The 12,097-nt window shown below is 44.3% G+C and overlaps 5 protein-coding genes across 5 annotated transcripts; 4 read left to right on the forward strand and 1 right to left on the reverse strand.

Annotated features, from left to right (window-relative positions):
* Positions 1 to 50: 50 nt before the first annotated feature.
* On the forward strand, positions 51 to 1,240 carry EAF01_001614 (uncharacterized protein; the record flags this gene model as incomplete). The annotated part of the gene is made up of 3 exons (XM_038909864.1): positions 51 to 417; positions 478 to 871; positions 937 to 1,240. The coding sequence occupies 3 exons, from the start codon at positions 51 to 53 to the stop codon at positions 1,238 to 1,240; spliced, it is 1,065 nt and encodes a 354-aa protein (XP_038774676.1).
* A 1,995-nt stretch (positions 1,241 to 3,235) lies between these two features.
* EAF01_001615 (uncharacterized protein) lies at positions 3,236 to 3,485 on the forward strand (the record flags this gene model as incomplete). Its single annotated transcript, XM_038909865.1, has 2 exons — positions 3,236 to 3,326; positions 3,385 to 3,485. 2 exons carry the CDS (start codon positions 3,236 to 3,238, stop codon positions 3,483 to 3,485), a joined length of 192 nt encoding a protein of 63 aa, XP_038774677.1.
* Positions 3,486 to 5,467: 1,982 nt separating this feature from the next.
* Positions 5,468 to 7,195, forward strand: EAF01_001616 (uncharacterized protein; the record flags this gene model as incomplete). The annotated part of the gene is made up of 2 exons (XM_038909866.1): positions 5,468 to 6,639; positions 6,724 to 7,195. The coding sequence occupies 2 exons, from the start codon at positions 5,468 to 5,470 to the stop codon at positions 7,193 to 7,195; spliced, it is 1,644 nt and encodes a 547-aa protein (XP_038774678.1).
* A 662-nt stretch (positions 7,196 to 7,857) lies between these two features.
* On the reverse strand, positions 7,858 to 9,111 carry EAF01_001617 (uncharacterized protein; the record flags this gene model as incomplete). The annotated part of the gene is made up of 1 exon (XM_038909867.1): positions 7,858 to 9,111. The coding sequence occupies one exon, from the start codon at positions 9,109 to 9,111 to the stop codon at positions 7,858 to 7,860; it is 1,254 nt and encodes a 417-aa protein (XP_038774679.1).
* A 1,314-nt stretch (positions 9,112 to 10,425) lies between these two features.
* EAF01_001618 (uncharacterized protein) lies at positions 10,426 to 10,887 on the forward strand (the record flags this gene model as incomplete). The annotated part of the gene is made up of 1 exon (XM_038909868.1): positions 10,426 to 10,887. One exon carries the CDS (start codon positions 10,426 to 10,428, stop codon positions 10,885 to 10,887), a length of 462 nt encoding a protein of 153 aa, XP_038774680.1.
* Positions 10,888 to 12,097: the final 1,210 nt, after the last annotated feature.

Here is a 12,097-nt window from a genome sequence, read left to right on the forward strand (position 1 = left end):
CTGCTCCTTCGTCACTATTGTCTACATTGGAAATCGCAGGGAAAGCCAGAATGTCAGCAATTTTAGGTGCCCCTTTCGACCCCAAACTCACAGGACTTTTGCTTGTGGCACTTCTGTACTACCCACATAGGTTACGATCTATTGTACCCACCAAGATTCAGCCATACATTTATTCTCCCGCCTTCATTCGAGCATTGAAGGTCCTCCTCGTTTTGGGTGTTGTACGCGGTGTCAACAACAAGTTGTCTCAGCTTGTGTTGAACAATTGGAAAAGCAATGCGAAATTTGTCAAAAGTCAGGAGGTTGTCTTGATTACGGGTGGGTGCAGTGGGATTGGAGAATCAATGGCAAGAGAGTTCTCATCCAAAGGGATTAAGGTTGTGGTAATGGATGTGAATCCTCCAAAAATGCCATTTCGTGAGTACTTTTCTACATTTGGAGACACATGATATACAACAGTGACTAACAATGTTAAAGCATCAAATGTCTTCTACTATCGAGTTGATATAACATCACCATCCCAAATTGCCTCTGCAGCTTCCGAAATAAGGAAAAGTCATGGAGATCCTACCGTACTCATTAATAATGCCGGAATTGGTACTCTCATGCCCATTCTGGAAGGCAGTGAAGCACAAACCCGAAAGACATTCGAGGTTAATACGGTATCCCATTTCTTTCTGGCCAGAGAATTCGTTCCAGCGATGATAAAGAAGAACCATGGTCACGTAGTGACAATCGCTTCTTTAGCAAGCTACCTGGTGCACGCTGCCAATGTAGATTATTCCTGTTCAAAAGCCAGTGCTCTCGCGTTTCATGAAGGACTGGCATCAGAGTTGAAAGCTCTATACAATGCACCTAATATTCGAACCACGTGAGTCCTAAAGATCGCATCTACCCGACATTACCTACAGTATTCCATACTTACAAAGAAAATAGTGTTGTCAATCCAGGATGGGTTCGGACGCCATTGGCCGAGGGTGTTATCTCGCAAAACAGCTTCAAAGAGCCATATCTCCAACCTGAAACCATTTCTAAAGCTGTTGTTGATCAAGTGTTGGCAGGAAGAAGTGGCCAAATCATCTTACCCAAGAATATGAGTATCCTGGGCACAATTCGAGGATGGCCATGGTGGCTCCAAACCTCGGTGCGAAATATGATAGCTTTAGATTTGAACTTTGGTCAAACGCAGGGTGAGCCAGCAGTACAAACCGGAAATGTGGCTCCGGCGGCATCCACGTAAAAATTCGCCTTGTTATGTATTTTCCGGAGTATTTTGTTTTGTGGAAGGAAAGGTTGACTTGACGGGATTTTTTTGGATGCTGTTCTATGTTACTCAGCGTCATCATCGTGGTTATCGTGGCGATGTTGACCATGTTCGGGATTATCTAAGCTTTGTTTATTGGTAGAGGAGGCTGGCGACGAGTTCCGCAGTCCGTAGATTGTAAACACATATATCATACTCCACTCCACCCTGTTGTTATGTGTGGTAAGTCAATATGCATATTATGCTCAGAAGAGCACGAAGAGCCAATGCCGGTTTTACCGTTAAATGACATATGCAACTATCCACAAACGCACACTGAACGTTACAAACGCGAATTCCCATTCTAAAACAGGAGTATGAAGTAACAAATCCTCATCTTTACAACATCATACCCACCACCAGAGCATACCCAAAATCTTACCCCCTCATCCCCCAATTCAATATCACACCCAAGATCTAGATTCCCTCGCACCCTTCCCTTGATGTCAAACGTCACTATTCCTTATTCCCCCAAAGCCACACACCAGGATATCCATCTAGAACCTGTGCAACTATCGAACCATATACCCACCCGTTTGCATTCCCATGTAAGCATATACGCATCACAGCACACTATACGTGATTCGCACCAGCATCAAGACAGGATCCCACTAACCGGCATTCCCTCCCTCGCTCCCTCACCCACCAACCATGAAATTTCTTGCATGAAACCGCATTGACTTTTCTGCACCTCTGTCTGCCGGGGCTGTCTGCCAGGTATCCCAGACGTCTCCATTCGGATGGGTGTGGAGAATCGCGCTGGGGACACGATAAACGGAGTTCCGTATCCAGTATATCCAGGTATCCATCCAACAGGCATGCTTACCGGATTACGTGATGCACAGGCCAGAGGTAGCAATCGCCGTAGCTGCAATGGGCGACCATGACATGTGAACCCAATCCTCAGTAGGTCATCGACAAGGAGTCCCCTCCCCCCCCATTCCCCACCCTGGAAAAACGAAACGATTTCCTGGGCCCGGATCAGCGTACCGTGGTTACTGTCATGCAGAGAGATATTTCTTGACAGTGTGCGATGTACGGAGGTGGTAGGGAGGTGGTATTTCATACAGCTGCAGTGTAACGAGTCATTAATCAAAAAGCCTGGAGAGCAACACCTCCACCAGAATTTGCCAATAAAGCCAGCATCGCCAAGATGATTTGGTATGGAAAGTTGTGCCTCACGCCAAATGCGCCATGGCCTCTGTGTGGAATTTTAGAGAATCCGCGCGATATCCGTTTAGAGATTAGAGTTGAGAGGTGGAAAGGTTAGTTTAGGTTGGAAGGGATAACTTTTCGAATGAAAAGAAGGTTGGAAGTGTTCAGCCGCAGAGATTGTTCAAGTTTCGTGATTTTCCGCTGTTGCCGCGAATAATAATTTGAGGGAACCATTGTTTTTGATGTTGCCATTGAGAGACATTTTTTATTTTATTTTGGCTATGTGTACAAGGTGATACGAGTGATGAATAGGCTTTCCAAAACGTTTTTGTATATTGTTTTTTGGGGTTTCACTACATGTAGACGTTGTAGGCTTGTTAATGGCTTTGAGTCAAACGGGACTTGTTTACTCGATTCTGAGAGGATTTTCATAAGGTAGGTAAGCTGTCGATGGCTGCATATTGTGGATTGAGAGATAGAGATAACCTTTTTGGCATCTAGATACGTGAATGCATCTCCGTCCGCCTTACCATCTAGATTCCATCATCTCACCAATGCCAATACCAATCCAATATTTTGGATATTTTAAATACTTGGAATAAGCAATGAAAGTCTCTCGTATGTTCAATTGATATCACATCGTCCCTAGTACTTACATTAACGTTATGTATATGAATGGAGTATGTACTCATTGCGAGATCAGAACCTTGTCGTATCAGATTGCGAATATTCTATCTCATACATGACAGATATCTCACCGGTTCGCAGAACAGAGTCATGAAGTCAATGAAACCAATGAAACCAACGACCAGTCCAGTCTCCCACCAAGCGAACGAACTTTTACTTCGAGCTCACTCACGACTCATTAGTGAGTATTTCGTACCGAAAGTAAGGTAAGGTACGTGATGAAATTTAATATATTCAAGGGACACTTCGTATCATGATTGGCTCACATACCATCGGAAATCGGAGAGATCTTGAGAATCTTTTCTTTGGATGTTGGGAAACTATTGGAAGTTGGGGCTGAGTTTTCCCACCAAGCCATACCAGGATCTATTTTTTTGAAGTTGACCGCGAAGACCGCGGGGGTATATTGATGGTGAAGATCCAATTGGAGTCGATGATGAATGATGGATGATGGATGATGAATGATGAATGATGAATAATGGATCTACATATCCCTAGGTGATGGATAAATTGAGCTTGCGTCAAAGAGAACGACCAAAGTCATCAAACATCAAGCGTCAATATCAACTTTGGTATGTTGTGATGTTGTTATGATATGTGATACGTGATACGTGATGCGTGATACTCATATCGTACACCAAATAAACGCACGCGACACCAGACGGTTCTCATTCGTATGATTTGTATGGTGATTTGTATGGTGATTTGTATGGTGATTTGTATGGTGGTTTGTATGGTGGTTTGTGTGGTGGTTTGTGTGGTGGTTTGTATGGCCATTCGTATGGTAACTCGTTTGCTCATTCGTATGAGTTTGCTTCGTATTTCAAAACTACAAACTTTCCACTCCACTTATTCCTACGCTCGCTCGATTGTACAATCTCCTTCTCCTTCTAGAGTTCTAAGAATACCCATTACCTCCTACCCAGGTAAGCTTAACACCAAGTTTCCCCGTATTTTTCATTACCTGCGAGTCTGCCACGGTCCTGGTCCTGTTGTGAATGAAAGTATCCACTCGGAAAGCAAAAGCTACATATTCCGATACAAAACCATCGAGTCCACCACCCACACCATCCACCCACCTTACCGGCTTTCATGCCATGATCCATCCCAAATCACATTCGAAGGACTGGATGCTGGGAATCTAACCGTCTCATCTTGCTTGTCTCGACATTTCCTGCTACCATGCCGTACATCGAGCCATCTGTCGCACTTGGCTAACTCTAGATATTCTTTCCATCCGACTCCGATAAACTTTGCACCCATTACCCATTTCGGCCCAGGTGTGAGTTCTCGGATGACTCCCCTCCCCCCCCCCCCCCCCCCCCCTTTCAACTTACGTTACACGGCAACCGCGTGTCGTACTATAAGCCGAGTTGCCACAATATGAAAATATGTGTCAAGGTCATACCTGTCGTGAATAAATAAAGATCTACTTGGAACTTGGATCATTTTCATGTCAAACTTTTTGCTCATCATTCCTAGCCCTTTCCACACTTCTGACCTAGGGATTCCGGTTTGATGATTCCCCATGTCCATTCTCGTAATTCTAATACTACTCTGTATACACGCAGTAGCTATGACCCGGACCGAGTGGACCATAAATAATCCCGATCTATCAAGAATCAAGAGGCAATTAATCACAGCCATGGCCATGCGTCTGGGTTGTAGCTTCTTATTCTCATTACCCAAGAAGATGGGTTGATGAGTGATGAACAATCATGGCTGAGCTTGAACGCTTGAGCCCAGCCAAATTCTAAACTCTCTGTGTCTCTCATCCTCCGTAATGGCACAATTGATATGACATGACCGGATTGGTTCTATGATATTAAAGAACCTTCCCAGCCCGTGTAGCTGGGACGGATTTCTACCACTTATCACATTTGTACTTATATTTAGATTTCTTTTCCAACATTCCATCCATCTCTCCTATCTTTTCCCTTGAATCTACCTGTCGTCCTACTTTTGTTGCAGATTTTGCAGCCTGAAGTCACACCAGTCCATACAAACATCTACACGACTTCTCACAACATCTTTATCTCACTATTATCTATTATTCACACATTCACACATTCACACATTCACATATACGTAGCAATACGACCAACGTTCTATCATACAAACCAATCCCTCCCCTAGGTTAGCAAGGAAGAGGTGAATAAAATCCACCTTTTAATCTATTCGACCAAGTTTTTGGATATATTTCTGCCTGTCCTCCTTCCCTGCTATATATTTACTTTTCCCTTGCTGTATTCCAAAAATAAAAAATAAAACATAAAAACCCCTTTGCTTTTGGAGTGCCTACCTACAGTACAGTACATACACATGCAACGGCTCGGAATCGGCACCTTGTCAAATCTATCAATCAAATATTCTCCGGATATGCAGGTGCAAACGCCACTTGCGCATGGATTATCGGAAATTCCTGCCCGGATTTTGATGAGTCGGTCTGGACCATCGTTGGGACTTTCTGGAATCTCTTTGGTGCATGCAAAGAAGGAGGTTGATGTTGTGGAGAATATAAATAAAGACTTTCCAATGGTTTCAGAGGGAACACCGTCTCATACTTCCTCTTCCAATTCGTCTTCGGCTTCATCTTCAAGAGATACAAGAGATAGTATACCACACCCGGACTTCAAATCTTTATCATCTTCATTGGCCTTCGGAACACAGAACGGAAGCAACATGTTGATTGTGGAGTCTCTCGTCCTCTTTGCTACGGCATGCATTTTATATATCCTCAGCTCTCAACGAAAGACTCATACACGACGTCCTCAAAATGGAAGTCACAAGAGAGCTTCTCCTTCTACAAACTCACCTTCAAACATCACCAAGTTCCTCCATAACCCTCTCGCCCAAATCTCCCACCTACTATCATGTAGCTCATCCACATCATCAATATCAACTACCTCTCTTCCCACTCCACCCCACCAACCACCTAAAGCCCAACCTGGTCCCCAGAAACCAGCTTATGTCCTCCCACCACTCAAACCCACCTCTCCCCATCCAACCTCAATGGGACTCAAACGACTCGACAAATCCAATTGGCTCACCATCGACTCCACCTATCTCCCCGAGCACGAACTCCGCGCTTCACTCCTCGAAACCCACGGACCATGCGTCTTGCAAGTCCTACCCCCCGCCATCCCAGCCACCTACGAACTCCTCGAAATGGTCATTGAGTTTCTCCTTGATCGATATCCGGATGATTTCTCCCTCGTGAATGAAAACACTATCCTCAATCAGTTAACCGGAGAGCAATCGACCATTGGATCGAAATGTAAAAATCCCCTCGAGACAGCAGCTCGTCTCTGCATGGAAGATTTCAATCTCTTACTACAAGATCCATCCGAAGAAGACGGGGAATGGAAATTAATGGCTTCGGCTACCCTCTTCCCCGCAGGTTGGAAATTGCAGGAGAGAATCGGGAGTAGTATGGCTGTACTACATAAACCCGTGCCAGGCTGGAAAGAAAAGTTAGGAAAGAGTGTTAATCGGTAAGTCTTCCATCCCTCTCCCTTTCTCCACCTCCCAATCCCCAGAAAGCAAAAACAAAACATCAACATACTAACTCACCCCAGCTACTTCACCCACCTCACTCCCCGCACCTGTATGGAACGCTCTAACCTCTTCGTCCAAACCACGCCCATCCTCTTCCAAGATATTCCCGAAGCTCCTCCTTCTCCCTCTTCCCCACTCACTCCCTCAGATATCTACGTCCGTCGGGAACGACAAACCTTTACTCGTCTCCCGAAATCCAACGCGGTGCTGTTTACAGTACGCACGTATATGGAGAGATTAGTAGATGTGAATTGTGACGATGCGGAAGCGATGGCGAAACAGATTCGTGGGTGGGATGGGGAGTTGGCGCGGTATAAGGGAGTGGGAATTTGGGGGGATGTGACGTTGGGGTATTGTGATGGGAGGGTGGTGGAGAGGGAGAGGGAAGTGGAAAGGGAGAGGGAGAGGGAAAAGGAAGAAGAGAGATTAAAAGGGTTAAGGAGAGATTCGGGAATTAGTATGGGGTGTGAAGATGAGATGATGGAGTTGTAATGGATGGATGGATGAATATCCGTTTGGACTTCTCATATTTGGGTGCGGGTCTTTCTTTCAGAAAAGCAACGGAAGAACGAAGCAAGGAAATGATAAACGAATATACACGAACACACGGGAACCTGGCAACGGGAGGCACTCTGCTTTTTCAAAAATTTCCAAAAACTTTCTGCGGTTTGGGAGCGAGGGATTTAATTACAGGAAAAAAACAGAACTGTGTTTATTTATGGGGGTTTTGCATGCGGTTTAGTGAGTGGGGGTAATGCGTTGGGTTTAATATAGGGAGTGGGGGAGAGGGGAGAAGGGGGGTAGATAGAAGATTTGACATGAGATGAGATGAGGAATGGGATGAATGAGAAGAAGGAGATGAATTAATATCTGATGCGTGCGTTGAGATAGGGCTATTTATCCAGGTACCTACTAATTAATATTAGTACTTGAGCATGCATAGAAATTTGAAATAAAATCGATAGAGAATTTTAAGATATGGGATGAGTGTGATGTGATCAGTATGATATAATGCAATGCTTGACAAGCGAATTATATGGGTTTAGTTATTTCTTAATTCCATTGCAATTCCGATTCCATTTCATGCACGCATCCTAAATGCTTATAATAACGATAATTCCACCCAGATACTAATAATACAATTCCTCAATCTCCTACCATCTCTTTTGATCTCCTCCACTGCTGAAATCCCCTCCTCTCCTTTCCTTTTCAACCCGAGCGTCGAATTCTTTCTGTGCTTCTACTTGGGCCAGATTTCTGTCCTCTTCTGTCTTGGAAAATGTGAAACTGTCTGCACTCGATGGGGCATCACTCGATGCTTTAGGTTTGTTGTTTTGTACTGTTGCCCATCCGGATTTTGGTGGTTGTGATGTAGTGGTATGGGAAGTGGAAGCTGGTTTTTCGCCACGACGAATTCGATCCCATGCTGAACCTGTCTGTCCAGGAGATTGAGCTGTCGTTGGCGCGGTATCCATTCCCTGACCATTGGTAGGCGAAGCATCATCGAATAGATCAAATGGTTTCTCTCCTTCTTGTGCTGGGGCTTGTGCAGGAACTGGTTTTCTCTGTGGCCAACCTCTCGTTTGTGGGAATGTTTGAGGAGCTGTCTGTCCAGATGCAGGCGCATTATCTTCTTCAGACCACTCCGCCTCCCCAGTCGGACTAGCATCATCATATCCTTGTGTACTTCGAGTCTGTGGCTGCGGTTGTCCTTGTCCGGGCTTCATGGGGGGTCGGGGAATCCCTGCAGGACTAGGTAGATTCTTCTGATGTCTGGCAACTTCTTCTGATGTAGCTTTTACAATATCCTTCAATCGCGTGTCGCCCATCTGTCCCACGGCCCCGACACTAGCTGCATATCCCCCGAACAGTAATTTTGATACAGTCGTTCCAATATAACCATAACATAAACCTCTAAATGCATGCCAAGCAATTAATGCCGGAGGTCCTTTGATATACGGCATTTTCGCATGGGGAAAGACGCTTGAATTGAACGTCTCGAGGTTTGGTTGGTAGAATGGGAAACGAAAGGTCGGAGCCGTTTGGACTGCTCTGTATATGCCCGCAGATAAACCCGCAACAGGGGCAAAGGAATTGATCCTAATTACCTTCCCAGTATGAAATGCAAGGGCGTCGATTTCTTCTTGTCTGAGTGGGCGGTTGGTGATCCTCTCCGAATTCTGAATACGGAGATGGATGATCTTGGTCAAAAAGGCAAGGTTGAACCCGAACAGAGGACCAAAGAGCAGTAGCGGTTGAGGTATCTTAGTGCCATCGATTTTGTATCTTTCAATACTGGCAGCTTGGCCTTTGTCTTGTTCCGAAGACGCATAAGGATCGCTGTCAGAGGTAGGAACGGAGTCGAATGATCCGTTTGCCTCTTTAGATGAGGCATTTTCAAGTACCATATTGGCGAGTGAATCAACACGTTGAGGTAGGTGATGATTTTAAGAAGTCGGTGAGGATAACTGCATTCGTGTTGCCTCGTTTGTCGTGGTACAATTCAATAAAGGTGTTACCACGAATAATCGCACAGCAGCTCTTGGAAGCTCAAAATGAAGCTTGGATGTTGTGACGTCTTGCATTTTGCGGGCAAGATTTCCGCGGGAGTGGCTTTATCAATTTGTGGCGGGGTTGAGTTAAGCGAAGTTTATCCGTAAGTTCCTCCTGACTTCTCGTGCATTTCCAAGGTTCTCCAATATGATTCCCAATACTTTGATATCGTTGATACCTTCCCTATCTTCTTCAAATGCTTGTTTGCTATTGCATGAATTCTTTACTGGTACTCGTATGCTCTCCAGTGAAAAGTCTCCCTTGAACTTCCTTGAAGTATTCTTCAACAGCTTTGATTTATCTATCATATTGTCAAACAATCAACCAAAAAGTGTGGTCTAACCTTGGTTCCGGATTCCCAGGATAGAACAAGCACAAATTCTCAACTGTGGTTCACACAACAGGATAAGTATCCTTCAAGCTCACATGGAACCAGCTTTAATCTCGATCTTGCAGTAGTAGGAATATCCTGCTATCGTGATTCGTAGCCTTTAATAGCTTCTCGCAGCTTAAACTGGCAGCTATCCGTCCAACTGCAGTAGTATCATCTGGCAAGAGTCCGGGTGGACCACATATCACCACAATATCGAATTATCTCATGTTCAGACCTTGAATGCATGACTACAGAGCTATTCTTCATTGGGGCTCGCCTTGAATGGGTTCATAGGTCCTCGAATAAGCCACCGTCCACACATCATCGTGTATTCGTTGACTTTTATGTCCAATGCCGTGAAACGTGTGCGGGGTAGTTACAGCATCGCCAGCCATTCCTTGCTCTTCGGTGTCATTCAAATAAGCCTCGAGTATCTATCACTCAATTGATTGCATGACTTTTGATGAGATAGAATCTCTTTAAGTTTCTCATACTTTCAAAGTTGAGAAGCGTGATGATTGATAAATGATTGGTCAATCGCTGCCACATTACTTATCATCTGATTGATTATTAAGAACTTGATCATTCTTGTCTCCATATGTCTTGATATACCCCCAATATGCAATACATGATATCGAGATACTTGTTTATCAGTTAAATAAGGCTTCAGAATAACCTCACACCTAATCACTCCCGTGTGACCATCAATTCCCCGCATAAAATATACAAAAGTAGAATGTATCAACATATTTTCTGATTCAAGGCCTAAAACTTGATGTAGAGTAGTATTCTCACCATGCATTCAACCCCAAAGAAAGAAAAGCACCATGCGGATAGTCGCATTCGTCGACGCTTGGATACCGATGAGAAAAGCAGGAAGGAAAAATACAAGGATACAGATTGCGAATCCATCGCTTCAATATCATCTGCAACTCCTTCGGCCGCTCAATCAGCATCTGCGGGCGGAATATGTCCTCTCCGGGTTCTCTTATCCAACATGATTGAAGCCGAAGAGAGGGGGGGAAAATGTTGTCTTTTACGCAGAGTACCATTGTGGCATACGATTCCACTTTGCTTATTGGCTGTCATAAACTTATTACTTATCATTGTTGCGTTGTTGGGGTTGGCTGGATATGAGATTACAATGGGGATTCAGAGAGTAGTCTGTGAGATGATGAGATCGGATTTGGAAGTGGAGCCTTATGTAGAAAGGGGGAGTGTAGTAGACACCAATAGTGGAACTTTGCTTGAATATTAGGATGAGATGGACCCTGAGATGGAGCAGTGGACTCTCCTCCGCTTTGAAACAGACGAACCTTTCGATTTTGAGAACATTTGTGATTTCTTTGGGGGTGTAACGGCTATGGTGTGCAAGCGGCGATATTCCACCCCCCCTTTTCGAATAAAATTCGGTGTTTAAGTTGGTTTCTGTGGGCGACGCTGCGGCATGAACATTGACCAGCTTTTATTTACATCAACGACCGAGATACGAACGCAATCAACATATGTCGACCGAAGACTCCTTTCTTGGTAGGTTGACATTAATTAGCGAGATTGTGTACAGACTGAGAAAATTTGTAGCAATCTTCGAGGGACGGGGTTTACGGCTGATCATAGGCAGAATGGATATGATACAAACAATCCAAGGGAGGCTGGCTATTTTTGATACCCCTTTTGCATATAATGCTTGTTTTCTTCTTCGGTGGGCGATATACTGGAAAATGTTGCCGTCAGTGGATATGGCATTGGTTAGGATATGGGCGAATCTGATGCTCTCGTTTCTTCTTGAGTATGTAAGTATTGATTGATGTATGTTAGTGTGTAATGAGATTATGGACCGGAGTGTCTTGTTATCGGAGTCTTACCTCCTTGTCTGGAAACTTTGTATTTTGATGATGTGAATACCTCATTATTCCCATGGAATCTTAGCGGTCCGTGTGAGACCTACAAAACTCTACATCTCTCTGTCCCTTAGGAATCTCGGGTAAGAATGTCAGCATCGTGAGCTCTGAATCAATTTGGCTTGAGATAGCACGGAATAGGCAGCTACACCGCTGTAATAATTACTGATAAAACTTAAAGAAAACTTGAATATGAGAGCGTGAGACAAGGTTAGAAGGTTGTATGTACGAGTCAATATAATATGTAAGGACACTCATGATCTGAGGCTCCAGAGTCATCAACCACGATGAAGGGTCGCCATATCTTCTGAATTGATGACGAATATATATCATCCACGCAGGTTTTTGAATTTACATGGAAACACCAGCGATGTAGGAATTGAAATATTGACTGCAACTCCCTCGAGGTATAAGATGTGAAATCTAGCTCATGTCATGATTAGATCAGAGAAATCATTTCACTACATACCTAGTATTCATCTTGAGCTATGATTACCGCGGTAATTCAGGGGCTATGGAGTACTATTCACACGATTTTTGATTGGGATTGGTCGGGGTCAGCCTTGT

This window comes from Botrytis porri (genome assembly GCF_014898465.1).
Source record: "Botrytis porri strain MUCL 3234 chromosome Unknown BPOR_002, whole genome shotgun sequence".
NCBI lineage: Eukaryota > Fungi > Ascomycota > Leotiomycetes > Helotiales > Sclerotiniaceae > Botrytis > Botrytis porri.